General features: G+C 36.4%; 2 protein-coding genes across 2 annotated transcripts; one reads left to right on the forward strand and one right to left on the reverse strand.

Moving 5' to 3' along the window:
* Positions 1 to 4: 4 nt before the first annotated feature.
* On the reverse strand, positions 5 to 9,838 carry LOC127437808 (C-factor-like). Its single transcript, XM_051692995.1, has 6 exons — positions 9,636 to 9,838; positions 8,411 to 8,462; positions 4,879 to 5,066; positions 1,149 to 1,304; positions 912 to 1,022; positions 5 to 512 (listed from the first exon to the last, which is right to left on the reverse strand). Exons 1-6 carry the CDS (start codon positions 9,780 to 9,782, stop codon positions 399 to 401), a joined length of 768 nt encoding a protein of 255 aa, XP_051548955.1. The 5' UTR covers positions 9,783 to 9,838; the 3' UTR covers positions 5 to 398.
* Positions 9,839 to 15,558: 5,720 nt separating this feature from the next.
* On the forward strand, positions 15,559 to 19,497 carry LOC127437682 (spexin prohormone 2-like). The gene is made up of 6 exons (XM_051692749.1): positions 15,559 to 15,655; positions 18,313 to 18,494; positions 18,594 to 18,671; positions 18,779 to 18,833; positions 19,019 to 19,096; positions 19,194 to 19,497. The coding sequence occupies exons 2-6, from the start codon at positions 18,492 to 18,494 to the stop codon at positions 19,268 to 19,270; spliced, it is 291 nt and encodes a 96-aa protein (XP_051548709.1). The 5' UTR covers positions 15,559 to 15,655; positions 18,313 to 18,491; the 3' UTR covers positions 19,271 to 19,497.
* The last annotated feature ends 3,196 nt before the right edge of the window (positions 19,498 to 22,693 follow it).

The raw sequence follows: 22,693 nt of genomic DNA on the forward strand, positions 1-22,693 counted from the left end.
TTATCTTATATTTTATTTTTATATTCATGAAAAGGCAACAACCATGACAGACCATTACTTACAGGTATCAAACAGTATATAGTTTAAGATACTCTGCATCACAGCCTTTCATTGACAAGTCAAAACAATTTGATTTTCTATATATACTTCTATAAAAATGACCTTTTCTTTTCTTCCCAAAAGCACCATTTTATTTCTGTATAGAATCTGCATGCACACACATTCTATACACATGAATACAGGGACACTTAAACACAGGAAACACACATGCAAACGGAATTTATGAATAATTAATCCTGCAGGCTGTTTTTCTGGTTTTAGCTCATCAGGGGTCTGGCTTTGGCACTTGAACAATGACAATGACAATGACACACACACACACACACAAACACAAATGTTCACCAGGGTAAATTGCTCCCAGTGTAATCCACATATCCACCATGATCCTTCTCCTTTAATCCAGAAATTACATTCAACACGGATGATATGCTCTCCTCTGGACTCAAAGGTGCCTGTAAGCAATAAGTAAATAGAAAGATAGGTAAAAATGAAGAAACTGTATTAAAATGTCCATTTAAAGAGAAAGGTCACCCAAAAATAATCTCTCATTTTCAAAAACATGTCAATTTAAAGGGAAAGTTCACCTGAAGATAACTGACTCATTCTCAGGTTATTCCAACCCCTTATGACTTTCTTTCTTCCATGGAACACAGAGAAATGTTAGGCAGAATGTTAGCCTCAGTCACCATTCAGTTTTATTGTATGGAAAAAAAAGATGCAATGAAAGTGAATGGTGACTGAGGAAGAAACGGTCATACAGGTTTGGAATGACATGATGGTGAGTGAATGATAACACAATGTTCATTTTTGGGTGAACTATCCCTTTAAAGACAGAGAGCATGTGTACCTACCATTGGCCCACCCATATCTGTGCGTACCCAACCAGGATGGAGTGCTACACACAAGATTCCCTCTGCTTTCAAATCAGTGGCCAAACTCCTTGTAACCATGTTCAGGGCACTCTATATTTAAAAAAAAAAAAAAAAAAAAAAAAAACACACATTAACCACGTAAAAGCCCAATAACTGCAGCCAAAATTATTACTTCCCAAACCGATCAGCTTAATTTAAAATAATAAAGTATTTCACCTTTGAAGCTCTATAAGCATAACTCTTGAAGCTCGCTCCCTCGCCCCAGTTGAGCTGCACAGATCCCAGGACAGAGGACACATTGACCACTGCTGATCTGTGCATTCCCATGCCACTGCCTTGAGCTGCTGCCCTTCTCAACAATGGCAAAAAGGCCTAGAAAAGTCATTAGGACTGACGAGTCGATTCATTTTTAAATGATCAAAACCCACAATTCAGCCCTTGCTGATACTGTACTGAACTTATTCCTGAGTTGTAAAGATCTATTAATACAGCTCTTTGAGGAAGGTCTACTAATTTTTTTTTCTTCAAATACACAGTATACAACATACTGTACAGTATCAAGTATAAAGCAATAGAGTAAACCTGAAAGCATTTGTGCCATTTAACAACATGCAGATGAATCATACTAATTAAGGTGTTAACGGGATAGTTCATCCAAAAATTAAAATTCTCTCATCAATTACTCACCCTAATGCCATCCCAGATGTGTGACTTACTTTCTTCTGCACAATACAAAGATTTTTTGAAGAATATTTCAGCTCTGTAGTACATACAATACAAGTGAATGGGTGCCAGAACTTTGACTCTTCAAAAAAAAATAAAAGTAATCCAAAAGACTCCAGTGACATAATCCATATCTTCTGAAGTGATATGATAGGTGTGGGTTGTTTTTCTTCCCTTCTTAATCTCTACCTTTGACCAGCCACAACCAGTAGGTGGCTGAATGTGAATTTGAAAGTAGAGATTTACAGTAAGGACTTAAAGAAGTCTTAAAGGGGACTTGTACTGTTCTCTGAGGTCCACTTATAATGTTATCAAGATTTTTACATAAAAAGACATCATAATTTAGAAATAATAGGCTATTTTCTGTCCTGTTTTGACCCCCCTCATCGTAACACACCGTTTGAGTAGGCGTGGCGGATTGTAGACTCGGAAGTAAATGCCTACTGGTATGATTGGCCAACAGTTTTGCATATTTAAACATTTTCAACGCCGCCGTCAGTACATGTGTGGAATTGTTTTGAAAACTTCCGATGTTGAGAAATGGCAGCCGGTGAAATTCAGCCATACATGTTTGAGCGTTTGATACTTGATGTATTTGTGAGGTAGTTGGCCTATTACATTATATTAGAGTTTAGCCGAAAACGCTACATTAAGCTGTTTGTGTCATTATGTTGTTAACATTTATGCATATTACACATTTTTATTTAATTGGTTGTTGCATATAAAGTTTAGATACTAGGCGTTAATACAGTTATAGCTGACAAAGGATAATTCGCGCTGCTTCATGTAAACGAAGTATAAATGAATGCACCATCGGTTGTCAGGCTGTCCTTCTTATATTCATCGTCCAGCTGTGTGCCCACCGATGTAAACTTCTGCATGTATGTTTGACAGCATATATCCTTCATAGATGGACGCTGCTGTGATTTAAGTTAAAAATGCATAAATACTCAGTACGTATCAAACAATCTGTAATAACAAACAAAGCAATAGTGACCACGTAATAAAAACAGTCGCATCACAAGTATGAGTAACATTACTGTCAGATCCAATATAGTCGGCACAGCATCGTCTTTTAGTTTCAATCTTTCTGAAAATCCTGCGTCGAATTGTGCCTTGTTTGTAAACGAATCACTGACGTGGTCTGGAACTTCATTAAAAATAAAGTTCATCCACTCTTTCCTAAAGTTGGGATCAGAAGGAAGGCAATGCAAAGACTGTGTTTTTCCACAACTTGGCAATGCACAGCCTCTTGTTGTCTTCGGAGCCATCTTTATCGTTTGGTTTCTGCGTAAACATGCGTTTGCCTCTCTCGTTATTTACCTACTACATGCGTGAATCGGTGGGCGGGGCTAAACAGGCAGTGATGTAGAAGCAGTCGTTGATCTTCTTCCGCGGAGGCGGTGTTTAGCCACACTATTACGTAATAAAGTGGAACATTCCACATCCTGTCGTTTTGGCAGATTGGCTTCAATATAAGCTGTTTTTAGACTAATGAGAAAGTTTTGAGTTCTGAAGCTTACAGGATGTTTTTATAGTACAATGACCTCTTATATGTCAAAAGGTCAAGGGAATTTTGATTTCTCAGTTCATGACCCCTTTAAATATTTATCTGTTTCTCACCCACACCTATAATATTGATTCTAAAGATATACACTGGTGGCCAAAAGTTTGGAATAACATACAGATTTTGCTCTTATGGAAAGAAATTGGTACTTTTATTCACCAAAATGGTATTCAACTGATCACAATGTATAGTCAGGACATTAATAACATGAAAAATTACTACTACAATTTGAAAAAACTTCTTAAACTACTTCAAAGAGTTCTCATCAAAAAAATCCTCCACGTACAGCAATGACAGCTTTGCAGATCCTTGGCATTCTAGCTGTCAGTTTGTCCAGATCCTCAGGTGACATTTCACCCCACACTTCCTGTAGCACTTGCCATAGATGTGGCTGTCTTGTCGGGCACTTCTCTCGCACCATACAGTCTAGCTGATCCCACAAAAGCTCGATGGGGTTAAGATCCATAACACTCTTTTCCAATTATCTGTTGTCCAATGTCTGTTTCTTTGCCCACTCTAACCTTTTCTTTTTGTTTTTCTGTTACAATAGTGGCTTTTACTTGCAATTCTTCCCATAAGGCCTGCACCCCTGAGTCTTCTCTTTACTGCTGTACATGAAACTGGTGTTGAGCGGGTAGAATTCAATGAAGCTGTCAGCTGAGGACATGTGAGACGTCTATTTCTCAAACTAGAGACTCTGATGTACTTATCCTCGTTTAGTTGTACATCTGGCCTTCCACATCTCTTTCTGTCCTTGTTAGAGCCAGTCGTCTTTTGTCTTTGAATACGGTAGTGTACACCTTTGTATGAAATCTTCATATTTTTTTGGCAATTTCAAGCATTGTATAGCCTTCATTCCTCAAAACAATGATTGACTGACAAGTTTCTAGAGAAAGCAGTTTCTTTTTTGCCATTTTTGACCTAATATTGACCTCAAGACATGCCAGTTTATTGCATACTGTGGCAACTCAAAAACAAACACAAAGGCAATGTTAAGCTTCATTTAACGAACCAAATAGCTTTCAGCTGTGTTTGATATAATGGCAAGTGATTTTCTAATACAAAATTAGCAATTTAGGATGATTACGTAAGGGTAAGGTGTTGAAGTGATGGCTACTGGAAATGGGGTCTGTCTAGATTTTATCAAAAATTACTTTTTTCAAATAGTGATGATGCGTTTTTTTTTTTTTTACATCAGTAGTGTCCTGACTATACTTTGTGATCAGCTGAATGCCACTTTGGTGAATTAAAGTACCAATTTCCTTCTGAAACAGCAAAATCTGTACATTCTTCCAAACTTTTGGCTGCCAGTGTACATTTAAGCACTGGAGCCTTATGAATTACTTGAACGCTGACTTTGAAGCTCCAAAAAATGAAGCTCCACAAAGTTCTGGTACCCATTCAGTTGTATTGTTTGGCCCTACAGAGCTGAAATATTCTAAAAATCTTCATTTGTGTTCAGAAGAAGAAAGAAAGTGATACACACATGAGATGGCATGAGGGTGAGTAAATGATGAGAGAATTTACATGTTTTGGGTGAACTATCCCTGAAGTTTTTCAGACTAAGTTTGAAGTTTTTTTAACTTACAAAGAGCATCAATGAATGCATTGTTGTAAATGTATATTACTAAAAGCATCTTCCAGCCATATTTGTACCTTGGTGACAAACAGAGGAGCCACTGTGTTACTTTCAAAGGTTTTCATTACAACATCTCGAGTTACTGTGTTCAGATCGCTGGATATGTTAATTGCGGCATTATTAATTAAGCAGTTCAACCCATTAGCACCCACAACTGAGTCTACATCTTTTGCTGCTTCATCCACGCTGGTGTCACTGGTGACATCTGGGGGAAAAAAAGAGAATAGAGAGAGAGAGAGAGAGAGAGATAGAGAAAAAAAAAAGACATTTTATGAGAGTTTAGCTAAATTTTTTGCTTTATTGCTAGTCATGGGCAGGTATTGTCATTCTAGAGAGCATTTAATTGGATAAATCAATTGGACACGCCCATGTGTGCAAAAGGAGTCATCAGCATTTTGGTCTGTTTTTTCCCCCCCCCAAAAAGAAAGATTTTTAATATTTAAGAATGTTTGCATATATCCGCTAAAAGTTACGTTTGTCAACTTTGGGATTAAACTAACATATAGATTCTCAAAGATCAAACTATGGCATATGGCATCTGATCACACTGATTTAATAGGGTTTTACTAATACAACAACAAATTAATTAAAAAGTAATAAATAATACAAATAAAAGTGTCATATGATAATAATGGAAATGCACTTACACTACTTTGATACACATACTGGTATATTTATTAAACTAGAGTTATTAAAACGGTTTATAAATGGTACAGCATTACATTGATTAAAAATGTTTGTGTTGTTTACTCTGATATTTTAAACTAAATGTGTACAGGCCAACAGCAAATGTGTCAACTAGTTGTTGAATCGACCTTATTCACGCTAGCGCCATCTTTGATTTTTAATGGGAATGACAACGAGGCTGTGAGGGATAGACATACACTCTTCAATGGGCTGTACTGTAGTTTAAAGTGCTTTGTTTTGGATCGTTCCACGGACAAAACATTGATAAAATATCTGTCCAAGAACATTCAGCATACAAAGAACTCCAGACAACATGAGCTGTGGAAAATCAGATGTGATCAATTAGCTTTTTTTTTACAGCTTTATTGCCAGTGCTTGAAGTGGGATGGTACGCAGTACCTGCACTTCTATAATTTTAGAGTACCGGCATTTTTCTTGCATACCACCACTTCAAAGAGTCTCTCGGTACGATGTAATGTCTTTATTAAATGCAAGTCAGTGATTTGATGCGGCCCGCCAAACATTTTACCTCACCTTACAAATGATATGGATAAAATCGCGGTAAACATCCGAACGCTCTCTGAACAAAACTCAGCGGTGAGTTTAACAACACTCAACACGTGCAACATCACCTACACACGGTCCATTTCCGAAGGAGCGCGCGTTTTTCAGCTTGGACGTTTTTCAAACGGCATTTATGCGCTCTTGAAGAGCACTTCGGGAAGAGGACGCCACTCGAAAGGTTGTTCCAAACAAAATTAATAAAGTTAATTATCTCACAAAGGGCCCTTTCACAAAACTTTCAGTGAAGGCTATAAATAAACTGTGATGCCATGCTCCCGTCAGAGTGCCCAGATCAAGAGCTCGGTCTTTCGCCCCTTGTCTGGACACAGTTCAGTTTCACTCAAATGTATTTTGCAAATTGGTTAGCTGCTGGGTGCAGTCAAAACTACAGACTTAAAAAAAAAAAAAAACAACATACTTCACAGCTGTTACAGAAGTGACGTCAGCTCATATGCACAACCTTTTTTCACAAGAGGCAAAACGATGATGATAACTGGACCTTCAAATAAAATACATTTTATTCTCCATTCTTTTCTGTAGTGCTCGTAAAAACATTATGTGAATTGCCATTGAACATGTCTATACCTGTATCCTGACAGGGTTTGGTTCTACATCGTTTTCAATCCTGAACATCATCAAATCAGTTTGTTCACCGTTTCTAATGAGTATTTTCTGCACAAGTGTCTGGCTCCTGTGTGCAAATTCATATGTGCAGGATAAGGAAGGCAAATTTTGCCCCCATTTAATGGGAGGATAACATTTAAAAAAGTAAAAACAGACATAATGCACTTTTTCAGTTTTAGGCAACATTTATTATGTGTAAAAATACAGTTCTGCATTAGATTGCCATTGTTCTCTTATGTGTGTTGATATTGACAAAGATACATTACAGACTTTAGCAGATCTAAATATTTTCTCTCAGTTTTCATAAATTGCTATTTCGTACGTTTTTAATTTTCAAAGTAAAGCTAATCAAAACCTATTTGTTAGTTGAGGATGTAAGGTCATATTTGTTCTTCAGCCAGAACTTAAGAAGGAATTTACAGCCAGACCTTGAAAATGTTATTTAAATACTATTTTAATGTAAATAAACACATTATTAACCGTTATGTTTTTACATGTTACAATAAAAGTGTTAGGTAAGACAAATACGGATAAAAAAGTTTGGCCCCAGTTCAGTTTATAAACCCCTAAGATTATTTACTTATTTTTAAATAAACATACGTTGCGAACAAAAACAGCCTTGGAGTATATTTTACACCCCCAACTCTTCAAGCACTGTTTATAACCTTCGTGCCATTGAAGAGATGGAAAGTTTATCCCTCACAGTCTCTTGTTATTCCCATTAAAATGTCTGACATTACATTGTCTTTCCCTTAACATTTGTCTCCATCTGCAGGACAAATGTAAGAATTGCACTTCGCAAGCAAAACAATAAAATAGTTCAATAATTTTTTTAAATACAGCATTATTTTTGGTTACTGGTATTATATATATGTGGTGTGTGTGTGTGTGTGTGTGTGTGTATATATATATATACACACACACACACACACACACACACACAGTTGGGGAGTAGTGGAATGTAACGGGATTACGTATTTTAAAATACAAAATATAAGTAACTATTCACTACAGTTACAATTTAAATCAGACAGAGAAGTAAGTTTGAAGTAAGTTTGGAGCAGAAAAAATAGAAATAAACCTTGTGTAAATTGTCAGCTTTACACTAAGCTAAAATGCTATTTCTAGCCATTTTACATGCACATGTTACCAGGGACGATCATATTTTTTTTATCAAGTAAATTCACGTAAGATCATAATTTCTTTTTTTCTAGTAAGACCTTTGATATTAGGGCAAAAATCATATTCTTGATGATAATTTTTGTATTGTTTTCCTGTAAAAATATCTAAAAATCCTTAAAACAAGATGAATTTGATTTATTTTGTTTTAGAAACAACACTGCATAAGATATTTAGGTTTTTCAGAGAATGTATTTTTAACATGTGTATTTTGTCTTACTGTACTGGCAGAGTTTTTATAGTCAAAACATGTGAAAAAAATCTACCAGTGCTGAAAAAGTAATCCAAAGTATTTAGAATACGTTACTGACCTTGAGTAGTCTAACGGAATACGTTACAAATTACATTTTACAGCATGTATTCTGTAATCTGTAGTGGAATACATTTCAAAAGTAACCCTCCCAACCCTATATATACTTATACGTTAGATACAAGATTTTACACTTTGTGTAGTAAATACAATAGTCACGTGGCGTGACAAAGAAACAAACTCACCAAGCGATATGACATGAATCCCTTGATGCGACTTCGCGAGTTCTTGCAGTTCCTGGCACGAAATTAAACGATAATCACTCATTAAGCAACTTAATGAATATTTTCGCTATCGAACACAGGTGCTGTCTTGCATTCTGTTACAAGTTTGCGCGCATAGACATTAAGGCTGGGAATCGATTCCAAAAAGATTCGATTCGAAACATTGGAATCGACTCCAAAGCTGGAGTCGATTCCTTCCGGGGAAACCGGTTGATATTTTCGGACTGTGTTTATTTCCTCGCCCACTGAACTACTACACGTTTTAGAAGCCTAACAGCACTAATACAGTTTACAAAATGATTATAAAATGCATCTTAACGATCATCAATCTGACTCTGAATCAAATCCGCTCCGTTTGTTCATCTGTATGAAGTAATCCCACAAATCCTTCAACACATCTGCTTTCCAGACCTGGATAGTCTGCCGGTATTTTACTTTGGATTAAACTAATAATCAAGTAAAATGCCAAATTTGTGACAGTAAATTGGCACACAGTAATAACTTCCCCGATGTTACAACACAAGTCTGCAACAAGGAGATGGTAGAGTTGAGTCAGCTTCCCAGTTCACATCAATAAATCGGTACATTAACATTTAAATGATCATTGTGCTACTACTCGCTCTCGACATCTTTACAGTGTTTAAAACCTTTTGCATATATATATATATATATATATATATATATATATATATATTAGCCTACATTTGACACAATTTTACATAAATGATTATATAATAATAATTCAAAAAGGTTAAATACACGTTAAAATGTAACATGGATGGACAAATGGACAATTACTATACGTTCTAATATAAACCTCTTTCTAAACAAGAACTCGTGAGTGGTAACAGACAATTTAAATGGTGTTCTTAAGATTATTTTCGGTAGTTCTTGGAAATACAGGCGCATCTACTCAAACTTCCCTCAAATGTATCTCATGGGATTGAATCATCGCGCTTTGGTATGTGCATACAGACCATCATGAAAGAAATCTTTGCATTGAGCTGTTTATTATGAGATTTAACTTTGCCTTCCGTTTTTTTTTTGTTCGAATCGAAAAAGAATCGAAAAAGAATCGATTATATGGGTCTGGAATCGACTCTTGGAATCCATTCTAACGATTCCAAAACCAGGAATCGGAATCGATTCCTAAATTTCTGGAATCGAACAGCCCTAACAGACGTACCTTAGCAGCGGCTGGATTTCGGGCAGTTGCAATGATCTTTTCTGGTCTCTCCGGCACAGCGACCAACTGCTTGACCATCTGCAGTCCGAGACCTCTGCTCGCGCCCGTGATGAGCACAGAGTGACACTTGCTGAAGCTGAAATTCATCTTCAAGACGCCGAAAGCACTACACACACTCTTAAAAGTGCTTCAATTGCAGCTGGAGGCGGGGTTAGTTTCATAAGCATGTCATGCAATGATGCAAACACCACCTCCAAATCACATTGTGTTACCCCGCTTTAATAATGCTTACTTTATGTTTTAGTAATGCTTATATTGTGATTAATAAACAACTACTGCGCGGGCGGCCACTTTAAAATGAACCCCAACATTTTTGAGTGAATACGTCAAAGGTTATCAGGATAAAATCAAATCACCTAAATGCAGTGTAGTGTTATATTAAAAATAAAAACAAATTTTTTAAAAAATTTTTTTAGATTGATGCATGCGACCTCTGACGCTGACAGTTGTACATGCGCGTGAAACATTTAAACTCTTGCGCAAGCGCAAGTGCCACTTTCGCGCTCTTTAATGTGTAACGTATAATACATATTAAAATGTAAGATAAGTCGATGTAGTCGATTAATATTGGTTATTTAAATCGTCCAAAATCGCTTAATTTCTTAGGTAACTGGTAAGTGTCCCAAAACACAAAAAAAATTTTCTCTTGAGGTGGACAAAAGGTTTCCAGTATTCCTCAAAGTAAACAAACCAATTAAGGACAAGAACAAATATTACCACTCCACTATTTAAATTAGTTGGTTATATTTGGAAGCTTTATATTAGAACAAAGCAGTTATTTATACAAAATGTGTAAATTAATGTGCTTTTTTTTTGTCTTTTTAATGTGCACCTTTGTGACAACAGCGCCCCCGACTGTCACATATTGTATTACGGGAATGAATGACTTGGACGGGCATGAGTACATCTACAGAAGAGACTTATCCGAAGGGTCCCGGATTCCCTTACATCACCCTCATGGAAGTACTAGAATGGCAAATCTCTTCAGTCAGGACATCCACTCAGGACTGGGCTACTCCAGAATAGAAGAACCCCTCAGGGAGGATGACTATGCCACATACAGTGTTCTTCGTTCACTAACATGTGACCATTTACCTCCTGTAGCCCGGTTCAGCACAACATCCTATCCCGAATATGTGCTGGCACAGTCTAGCCATTATCAACATGTGCTAGGCCAATCGTGTAACTCCATTAGCGTGCAATGGCCATGACAGGAGGCTTTTTGTTATGGGATGCCATCGGTGAGTGCATAAATGTGCAGTTTAGCTGATGTAATGGTCAAAAGTGAATACACTTAAGCATGTCGAGGCAGTTCTCACTTTTTTAAGTCTCAGGGTTAAGTCTCTAAGCCTTGCCACAACAATTTTTTTTTATTAAACCAAGTAAAATCACATTAACATTTTCTGTTTGTTATTAAAGTCAATCTTAATAGTAAAATTTTTTAACTTCATACTGTGACAGGATGTACAACAGGAAAAAAATGTAGTGTGGGACTTAATTTTATCCATTGGGTATGAATAGTTTAAACGTGTGTTAATCTATCTGTCTGCCTGTCTGTCTGTCTGTCTGTATACAGTTGTGCTCAAAAGTTTGCATACCCTGGTAGAAATTGTGAAATTTTGGCATTGATTTTGAAAATATGACTGATCATGCAAATAAACTGTCTTTTATTTAAGGATAGTGATCATATGAAGCCATTTATCATCACATAGATGTTTGGCTCCTTTTTAAATCATAATGGTAACAGAAATCACCCAAATGATCAAAAGTTTACATCCCCTTGAATGTTTGGCCTTGTTACAGACACACAAGGTGACGCACACAGGTTTAAATGGCAATTAAAGGTTAATTTCCCACACCTGTGGCTTTTTAAATTGCAATTAGTGTCTGTATATAAATAGTCAATGAGTTTGTTAGCTCTCACGTGGATGCACTGAGCAGGCTAGATACTGAGCCATGGGGAGCAGAAAAGAACTGTCAAAAGACATGCGTAACAAGGTAATGGAACTTTATAAAGATGGAAAATATATCCAAAGCCTTGAAAATGAAAGTCAGTACTGTACAATCACTTATTAAGAAATGGAAAATTCGGGGATCTCTTGATACCAAGCCAAGGTCATGTAGACCAAGAAAGATTTCAGCCACAACTGCCAGAAGAATTGTTCAGGATACAAAGAAAAACCCACAGGTAACCTCAGGAGAAATACAGGCTGCTCTGGAAAAAGACGGTGTGCCAGGGTATGCAAACTTTTGAGCACAACTGTATATACAAGTTGAAGTCAGAAGTTTACAAACACCTTCAAACATTCAAACTCAGTTTTTCACAAGTCCTGGCATTTAATCGTAGAAAACATTGCCTGTCTTAGGTCAGTTATGATCACTACTTTATTTTAAGAATGTGAAATGTCAGGATAATAGTAGAGAGAATGATTTATTTACCCAGTGGGTAAGAAGTTTACATGCACTTTGTTAGTATTTGGTAGCATTACCTTTAAATTGTTAACTTGGGTCAAATATTTTGGGTAGCCTTCCACAAGCTTCTCGCAATAAGTTGCTGGAATTTTAACAATTTAAAGGCAGTGCTACCAAATTCTAACAAAAATGTATGTAAACTTCTTACCCACTGGGAATGTGATGAAAGAAATTAAAGCTGAAATAAATCATTCTCTCTACTGTTATCCTGACATTTCACATTCTTAAAGTAGTGATCACTGCTGACCTAAGACAGGCAATGTTTTCTACGATTATATGTCAGGACTTGTGAAAAACTGAGTTTGAATGTATTTGGCTAAGGTGTATGTAAACTTCTGACTTCAACTGTAACTATGCACAGTCGAAACAGTGAAGAAAGGACGTCAGCTGAGGATATAACAGAGACGTTTTCCGGTTGACCTCTTGCTTCATAGTATCTAACAAGTCAGCTTCAGCGAGATGCACAACAGTCACAACAACATGAAAAACTTTACAGCCACGTGCATTTCTTACATTCTTTGTGTTGATTTTGGTGCAGATCAGATGTATGTTATCTGTTGTGCTAATAGTGATGTCCAAAGGCAGAAGATGACACAATTTGTTTCTGGATTGTTCTAACTATACAAGCTCTGCTTTACTTCACTTTCATCCTTATAATCATTGTGTAAAGCATAATAATAATGTTTAGACTGAGTAGAGATGTGTAACGCTTTTACACCACATTTTAAAAAGTTAATTAATGCTTCAGTCTGACAGAAATCAGACTTTTAAAGTCCATGAAAAACTGTTTGTTTGATTGGTTCAACAAATCATCTTCTGGCTCAAGCAATGGTGTGAGTTTGGGCATGACTACTATTTGGTTGAAGAGTGCAAGACAGGGAAGTCTTTGGAAACAGTCATGTTTTTTAGTTTTTTTTTTTGCAATTCCAATTGGTGCATTAGTGGAGCAGAAATTACACACCTCACCTTTAAAATACAAAACAAATTGTGACACTGACTGTTATGAGTTCTTACTGTGCCATTTAAAGAGAGTTCACCTGAAATCATCATTTACTCAACCACCTCATGTTGTTTCAAACCAATATTACTTTTTCCCCTCTGTGGAACACAAAAGGAGATGTTAGGCAGAATTTTTGCCTCGGTTGCCATTGGCTTTCATTGAATCTTTTTGTTACATGGAGGAAAGTCATATGTGTTTGAAACACATGAGAGTGAGTAAATTATGACAGAATTTTCATTGTATTTAGTAATTTTTTAACTTATAAATGGAATGTATAATCTTAATTTCTGAAAATGGCACAGGTAAGTGGTTTTGAACCCATTTTCAGTTGTAAACAATGGTCTGTGTAGGTTGCGTGTGATGCGAACGGCGGAGGGCAGGTTGTTGTATTGAACCACTGCAGTCCCCGTCAAATGATGCGAGATCACAGCACAGAGTCTCTTTCCCACCCATCAGTCCAGAGCTGTTCTACGGAGCCCTGCCCTCCCAGTTAAAGAGGTGAAAATAAAGTCACTAATACCTTTAAATAGCTTTAAAGGAATAGTTCAACAAAAATGAAAATTCTGCCATCATTTACTCAGCCTCATGTCATTCCAAACCAGTATGACTTGCCACTGAACACAAAAGAAAGAATTATAAAGGATGACCGGTACACTGATATCCATACAATGGCAGTTTTTTTATGACTCACTTTTAAAGTTAAAAAAGGACCCAAAAGTGTAATAAAAGCAGTCTATGTATCATAAGTGTTCAGTGACTGTGTTCATCTAAATGTTCTGAAGGCATACAAAATGTATGGTGAGAAACAACAAAATGAGGGTAAGTGATAACAGAATTTAAATTTTTGGGTGAACTAAATGTAAATGTGAATAAATACAAATTGGAAAGTGGTAAGTTAAATTGGGTAATTTCACATTATCTCTCTGGCTCTGGTCTGCCATCAAATGCAAGACAACGGTGCCGCCTGGACCCTCTCAGACCCACCTGTCATCTCCAGATGTCACATTCAACCTCATGCCAGGACTTTATGCATCACAGGTAATGTTTAAGCTTCGGGAAGTCAACATTGCCATCAGCCAATTTCAAATGTCGGGCAAATGCTTAACCAGGCTTTCCACAGTCATAAATAAACTTTTTAATATAAGGGAATGTTAAAATCGTGCTTTCCAGGCCTGGAAAAGTCAAATTAGTAGAATCTTAAAAAGTAAAAATTTCTATAGCGAATATACTTTTTTTTTAATTTTTTTATTTATTTTTTTTTTATTAGTTTTGCTCTGTTCTAAAATATTTCACCAGCTAGATATTGCTCTTTGGGAGTGCTGGTGTAGAGTAAAATTTCCACACAAGCCAGTATAAAAACGTCTGTTGAGGGTCTTATTGGAGACAGTTATGCACAAATAATTAAAATTGTTTAAATATATTCATTCAAAATATATGCCACACAAATGGAAATGCACCCCAATAACCGCTATAAAATGATAAAAAAAAAAAAAAAAAAAATCCTTATTCAACAATCAGTCAAGCGGTCATAAGGTCATGGAAATTAATTGGTCAAAAAAACTGGGAATTGTACAAATTTGTAAAAATGTTCAAGATTTGCTTATTCCACTATTTAAAGTTTTTTTTTTTGTTTTTTTGTATCTTTCAGCTCTATCACAATTTGCCCTACACATCCTCCGACTGTTGGGCAGAAAGAGGAGGGTCAAAACAAAGGCAGTGAGAGGTATGAGTATAATTTCTGTAAAACGTCACAGCTTTCCTGTCCGTGCCAAACAAACGACAAGTTTTACCTACAATTTTGACAATGTAACTGATCTTTGTAGTGTGAGTAGTGTGAACTGGGAAAAATCAAAGCGACCTTGCAACTGCACCAAATCTCAGTGTCTAAAACTGTAAGTATTATTTTTTGGAGTAAATAATTACAGCTTTCTGTTTGGTTCAATATGACCTCTGCTGAGTCATGGTTGTGTTATGCAGCAATATTTTTATTTAGCACTGTGATCAGATTTGTCCATTAGTCATGATGATTGATAATTCTGTACAGTGAAACCAACTGTGTCCACGTCAGCTCTTACCAAACAATTTCTCTGGCAGTTACTGTGAATATTTTGCCAATGGAGAGATCTGCAGTAACTGCAAATGCACAAACTGCTACAATAATACTGAGCATGAATCAGAGAGGTGCAATGCTATAAAGGTGAACAACAGCACAGAAGTCTCTATATAATGAATACATAGCATCTTGGCAATTTAATATGTCCCATCCATCCATCCCTCTCTATATACATATACACATGTATGCATATGTATGATATTACATTTTATATTGTTTGTTTTCATTGTTTCTAAGGTTTGTCTGGAAAGGAATCCAGGGGCTTTCCGACCTAAGATCAGCAAAAGGAAACAAGGGAATGTCAAGAGTTGTCACACAAAAGGCTGCAACTGCAAGCGCTCTAGCTGCCTGAAGAACTACTGTGAGTGTTATGAGGTAACTATGCCATGCTGGTTTATTTCGGCTGGTCTTTGTTAAGTAGTATGTTTGTAGTAGTGTGAGTTACTTGTCTACACTGCAACCCCACACAGGCCAAAATCATGTGCACATCCACCTGTAAGTGTGTTGGTTGTCGAAACTATAAGAGAAGTCCTCAGAAGAAGAGCACTGCATTAGACAGCCCTGATTCCAGCATCTGCTATCTAGCCAGATAAATGTTAGACCAGTAAGACACTGTAAAAATGTGAAACAGTACACTAATAATGAAAAAATGTGTTTTAGCTGTATTTTTTCATGGGTGAAGGAAAAAGTGGCAAGGTTCAGTTAATTAAGGTCACCACACCATACCAGGAATTGTGGGGTTGCATGGTCAAGTATGACTCAATCAAAATCATGACATGCATGTTGACTTACCACCAGAATGCTGCATAATTAAAAGGGATAGTTCACTTAAAAATGAAAATAGTTTTTGTCATTTTTAATGTCCCTATCATAGATTTTAATGAGAGTAGACGCCATAAATAATTTGACAAAGTACAGTTCATTGTACTGTTGTGTACCTGGGTGTCAACTGTTAAGACAAAACATTTAAATACCTTCCACAAATTTCCAGTGGACAAAAAAGGCATATTTTAGATTTTAGACCAATTATTTTGGTCTGTGGGCAGGGCTACCCAACACAACGCCATAAAAAATAGAAACCAAACAATTGACTCAAGTTTCCTGTCGCTTGTTAAAGTTGCATCTAAGACAAAAAAGATTTATATGGAAGAAATAGCTTTTATCACTTGTTACTTTATGGCATCGTGATTGGTTAGGACACAGTGTTACTCAAACTAAAACCATTACGTTGATCTCTGCTATTGGACATGACATTTTGGACATTTTTTTTGGAGAGGCGACACAGTTGCAGATGAGCACTCTTTCGGGTCTAAAAGAATGTTGCTCTGGCCACAATTTGTATTACTCAATGCAGCAAGTTAATTGCAGGAACAGCCAAATGTAATGGGTTCTTCCATCGCACAAGCAGCTTGTATCCTCAAGTGGCATTATTAAAGAGTGTGAACAACCTCACTTCTTCTATATCCCGTGACCATGTTTACATTTAGTATGCGTTTCCCACCAGCCTCCACTCGTATGGCATTGATAGTGTGACACCGCAAGCACATACATGTAATTAGAGTCAGTCATGGCAATGAGTGGAACCCTCAGCGATGTGGCAACTGATTGATGTGTTGATTGTATTTTAATCGTAAAAATAAGTGCTTAAGTCTTTTGAAATCACGATAGATTGTTTCTTGATAGATCATGTGAATTGAAAGGTCCTCGATGTCACTTTAAATGTGGAATGGATATGGATTTCTAGGAACGGTTACATTTATAGCAACACTGCATACTAGCCCTGGTGTTGTCCAGATTGAGGTTACAGGCTGCTGTTTCTGCCGTGCTTTGTTTGTTATTTTTCAAATGGTAGTAAATGAGAGCAGTAGGGTTTTGTTATTCCTTTGGTCACTGAGGGTGTCTCCGTTGATAGGTGTCCTCTAGCGTGCATCACGCCCGATGTAGTGGAAGCCGCATGCGGCTGTCTTCTTGCCCAGGCTGAAGAGGCTGAGAAGGAAGGGTACATTTTGCCTCATGCTGAGAGAATGATTTTGGAGGAGTTTGGCCAGTGCTTGACGCAAATTGTCCGATCGATATTCAAATCCACCAAGGTGCAGTTTAATGTGCAGTTGTAGCTTTGGAACAACATGCTTATTGTAGTGATCCAGATTTATATATCAACAAGTGATTCCGTTTTCATTTTCTTCTAAGTTAAAAGAGGAAAATAAAGATGCTCTAATTTACATTTCACATATACAACTACTCTCTCAAGAGTTTGATTGCACATTCTATTTATTAAATATTTATTCATATCTGTTCATTCCCACCATTGTTTGTGTATTATTTGATTGCTTATTTGTAGAACATATTTTTTTGAGAATATATTATATCCTCTATATCCATAAATAAATCAAAATAAAAAAACTTTGACAACTTTAAACTTTAGGCATTTGACGACAATGTTTACGTTTTCCCACATTTCTTGATACTTGTTCTGGAATGTTTTTGTTGTACAGAAATGTGGCCTGTCTCTTGAATCTCTGAGACATTGAAGTAACAGTATTTCTAAGGGAATTTCTTTCAGTTTGTCAGTGTCAGTCATTCCCTTTTATTTTACTCACAGTCCTTGTGTGACAGATTTAGCTGGATATTTTCGTTTTGTCATTTGTTGTTTTTTTTTTGAGCTGTCATATTGTTATGTATCAATGACTTTTGCTGTATTTCTATGTAAATCTAATGTTGTTCCATAAAGAGATTTAAATCCTGCCCTATTTTAAAAATCTTATTTTAATATATTATTTTAAAATGGTAAAACCTACTGAATCTGACAAGGTCACTTGAATCCATAAAAAAGGTAAATTTTCATTCAAGCAAGTAATCTCATTTTGGTTTTTAAGGTTGAATTACAATAGACTGAGAAAAAGGTGAGTGTCAGAAAAAACATGAGTGTTTTTCTCATGTGTTGAATTTTAGAGACAATGTTGTTGGGAAAACCTCATCCTATTGATCTTCATTATAGCAGTGGTGCTCTTGACGTCAAGCTTTTTGTGCAGGTTAATGTAGTGAGCGTTCCCATGATAGGACAAGGTACAAGCAAGTGATGTCTCTCTCAGGGGGTTGTATCGAACCTTGGGTCCTGTTGTTAAAGAAGGACATAAATAGAGGAGAAGAGAACTGGACCGTTCAGATAGTTTGTTTCTTCTGATCATTAACAATTCTTGATCCAACGAAAATGGTAAATATGCATATTATTTTGTGTTTAGCATACATTAGCATAAACTAGTGATAGATATATTTTTATCAATACATATCTATACTTCTCTTTTGCATATAGATATCAAGAATGTGGATTTTATGGACTTGCTCAGTTGTGTTATTTCTACTGGTGATCGAGTGTCATTGCATTCAAAAGGTACCTTTTTTTTTTTTTTTTTTTGGATAGTGACTCTACATTTTTACCTTGTGCATTTAATGTTGTCTTTTTCTTATGCATTTACTGTAAATGTCTTGATATAACAGACCACATTGTCTAAGAACTGGGGACCACAGTCAATGCTTTACCTAAAAGGAAAACGTGAGTGTTGTCTGGCTTCCTCAATACACTTTAGAGTAATCAAATCAATAGCCTGTTTGGATTATAGAGCATTGTAAATAAATATTAAACCTGCACATCCAAAGCAAATATGATATGTGTCTAGTTTTTGTTCTGTTGTTATTCAGGATGTATTGTGATTGCATGAACTGTTTAATTTTTCCTAGATGGAAGACGGTTTGTACCTGACGTTGATGACATTATATCTAATTCAGGGTTGAAAAGCTGGTACGCAGTTCTCAAAGGTGTGAATCAATAACCCATGATACCTCAATGTGTGAAACTGTAAATTCTTGAGTTGACTTAGTTTGCCTTCCATAATCTTGACTGTTGTGTTTTCAGGGTTTCAGAAACTGAAGTTGTTGAATGCAAGACAACAATCAGGAATGTTCACAACACAGAACTTTGTTTACCGTTAGCTGGAGTAGGACGTCTACAGTATGTACAGTGTGGCATATTTTGTAATGTCTATAATTCAAAGTAAATCTATTTATGTCAGATATTTGGGGGAAAACTAAATGTTTTTGTCTGCTGTGTAATGATGTCCACTGCTCAGATAGGATAGGATAATTTCTAAAAACTAATGCTTTTTTGGTTTAAGTTCACTTACAACATTTTCTGTGTGTTAATAGTTTACAACCAGAATTCTGACAATGTCGGTCATGTTTTATAAATAAAAGTAATAAATCATCCTCAGGTTAAACCAGATATGTTAACATGTTTTCTATGAATATATCCCTTGATTTGGGTGTCATATATGGTTATATTTTGCTCGTAGATTTGCTTCAGTCGCTTTATTTGTTTAATTGCACTTTATTTAATCAACAGAGGTCATTGTATGTACACATAGAGATTTATTCATACAAGGCGGCTGAGGTATTTCATATGACCTTAAATGCCTCTATCTCACTACCAAAGTCCCAACAGCTGCAAAAGGAGAGATCAGATCATGTGAGCCAGACGTGTTTTCTGCTCGGAGAGAAATGGCTTCCTTCCCTCCCTTAACTTAACGTGTGCTGGAGAGTGTTCAGTGTAAACTTTATGGCGATAAACTCTCAGAGTATGTCCTTTGTCTAGCGGGGGAAATTTATATCTCACATGACTTAGATTTTTATTACAGTAAGGATCCAGGCTTAAAACAAAACTGCAAAGTAAGCAAATATTATGACTGTCACCATGCTTTTAGCCAGTAGATAGTTTCACTTATCCAGGGTCACACAACTTTCTTGCAGCAAACCATTCTGATAGTAGATGTAAAGTACAATGTACAGTAGATGTACAAAATAGTAAACCGAGAAGCATTTATTTGAAAAGAATGATAGCATGAGTACACTTTCCAAGCAAACCATTTCACAAGTTTTGCTTGGAAAGTTTGTAAGGTTTAATTCTAAAACAATAGATATTCTGTTCAAAAGTTAGGCAAGACATATTTTGACTCTTTATGTTTGTCAAACTTAGGGGAACATGTCCTAATACAACATAGTTAAAACCTAGTTATAGTGATGAACTACACCTGTGGTTACTCTGCTAGGGCATTTGCCTGAACTTGAGGGGAACTGACTTCACCCTCTCAAGCAGTGGTGTAGTAGTGTCTGAAGAGAATTTATGATTTATTTTAAATATTGAAATATTTGTAAATTATCAAATTATTTAAATAATGTGTACGTTTAGTGAAATGAAAACCTTTTATCTAAGCCGATCATATTGTCAGACATGACTAATTTGGTCAGCATACACTATTTTGAGGAGAAAAAAAAAAAAAAAGGAAAAGGCTTAAAGTAGGCAACTCAAAATATTAGGCTTATAATATTGTTAATAAGTTAGATATTGCATGGTACTTTATTCAGGTTATTTTTGGGACCGTTGAATACATGAATATCAATAGCTCCACCTTCTGGTAATTTTTTGTGAAGCATAAGAAAGTCTACAAACCGTAGTTGTGGTTGACCACAGTAGTTTAACAGTTCCTTGCTCCAAGTTCAAAAGTTATCTTTAACTTTCAACACTGTGATTTTCATTTGGTGCAAGCTTGGCTACATTCTGACTGTGATGCAAGTGCTCCATTTAATAAAAGCAAGGACATTTTCGTCATTTTAATGCAGGGACTAGTAGCCAATTATTAAAACAATACTTGGCAGCATCAAAATAAGTGGCAAATCAATACATAATCCAGTCTCAGCCATATGTGCATCAACACTGACATTATCAATGTGACCATTTAGACTTTACAGTAAAGCTGTTTGAAGTCCAGTGCGCGACTGAACACATTCGTGCACCTAGGAAAGCCTTTGCACATTATGACACACATCTTGCATTATGCAGCCATCTGCCTGCAGTTCAGTGGACTCTCACACTCCATCTGCAGCGTCTTCACACAACTATACACAACAGGTATATAGCGCTTCAGATATCTACCCTCAGATTTCTCCTAGAGATAAACAGGTGGATAGTAAGGTGATCGGTTGTGTGAGGCGCGAAGTTTTGGGAGCTTAAAACCGAGGTAAACTAAAAATCCTCTATCGATCGAGGGCGTTCTGTCCAAAACGGTTCCCTCCCAACTAACTGGTGGGCTAGTGTCTGTTTCGGGAGGAAAAACGAGGACAGCCAAAGAGAAAGTGTCAGCAGCAGACAGCCAATTAAATATAAGAGCACTTATCGCAGGCGCCGTGGATTGGTATACGCACACACCCCTTAATTCTTTTTTATTTTTTCTTATCATGACCTTAAATAGCACTTGGCAGGTGAGCAAGAAACTGCAGCTCTCTCTTTCACAGCGGGGCATATTTCCAGACCAGACCAGACCGCCTGAGCCGTGCGCAATTGGCGCTATACTTCACCCTTTGGATAAATCCAACAACGCATCCCCAAAAAGAGGACAATGTCGGGTTTGAATCGCTCTTTCAACCTGCTGAGGGGTGCGATGAGGCATCGAATCATACCCAAAGCCAATATTTCAGCTAAGCCAGCCAAACATGTGTTGTCCACTGGGGTGAGTATGAGTTGACTTTTATGCGACTAGTTGCTGCGCACTTTAACCAGACTACATGGAGCGCGCCAGTTAGTGTGCGCAAAAACGAAACGTTAAACAGAGTTTCTCCTAATAACTGTTTAAATATCTGAATATGTTATAAAACAGTTTAAGTCTGTTATGATTAACTGTGCATAAATAATTGCTGGCCAGTGTAATTATAAGTGAGACGGGACAAATACGATTAACGCCATTGATCGTTTTTGCGCTCTCACGTACAGTGTGAGGAAATGGCGCGTCTTTAATTTTCCCGTTTTATCAATATTTTTATATAGGTCAATAGAATGAGGAAACTATTTGAGTTTTTAATTTATATGTATTAAAATATATTCTTGTGCCCTCTCGGCTGAAGTAGATCGTCCTGGAGAACAGCCAAATTTATGACCTTGTTGTGGACAAATAAAGTCACATAGTTGTGCACAATTTAAAACTGCTGTGTAGTCTCTTGGGGAAAAGGCACAAAAATGCAACCAGCTTTGGCTATTTTACTTTAAATGGAATATATTTTACACCTGTGGAATGCATGGGGAAAAAAGCAGTAATAATATGACTAGACCATGGCCTATCTACAGTCTGTTGCTTTTTTTTTATTTTAAATCTTCTCTGTATTTAAATATGCTTAACTTTGCTAACTATAATACGTGTTCATTTAATGCCAAATAATGTAGTTGCTTTGTCAGTTAACAAACTGTATTGTTTAAAACGTTCTTAAAGTTAATACTTCTCATTCATTTGAATTAAATACTTTACATTTACTCTAAATTCATATGTACACCATTTAAAGTGATAGTTCACCCAAAAATGAAAATTCTCT

Source organism: Myxocyprinus asiaticus, chromosome 48 (assembly GCF_019703515.2).
Source record: "Myxocyprinus asiaticus isolate MX2 ecotype Aquarium Trade chromosome 48, UBuf_Myxa_2, whole genome shotgun sequence".
NCBI classification, from domain to species: Eukaryota; Metazoa; Chordata; class Actinopteri; order Cypriniformes; family Catostomidae; genus Myxocyprinus; species Myxocyprinus asiaticus.

Bases quoted from the DNA above. Each gene is read 5' to 3' on its own strand.
- LOC127437808 (XM_051692995.1), bottom strand. From the start codon at position 9,782: ATGAATTTCAGCTTCAGCAAGTGTCACTCTGTGCTCATCACGGGCGCG. The intron at 1,023-1,148 runs GTGAAATACTTT...TTTTAAATATAG, and splicing joins ATGCTTATAGAGCTTCAAAG to AGTGCCCTGAACATGGTTAC. The intron at 513-911 runs GTAGGTACACAT...TATTGCTTACAG, and splicing joins CAGATATGGGTGGGCCAATG to GCACCTTTGAGTCCAGAGGA.
- LOC127437682 (XM_051692749.1), top strand. The intron at 18,672-18,778 runs GTACCTTTTTTT...TTGATATAACAG, and splicing joins AGTGTCATTGCATTCAAAAG to ACCACATTGTCTAAGAACTG. The intron at 18,834-19,018 runs GTGAGTGTTGTC...AATTTTTCCTAG, and splicing joins GCTTTACCTAAAAGGAAAAC to ATGGAAGACGGTTTGTACCT.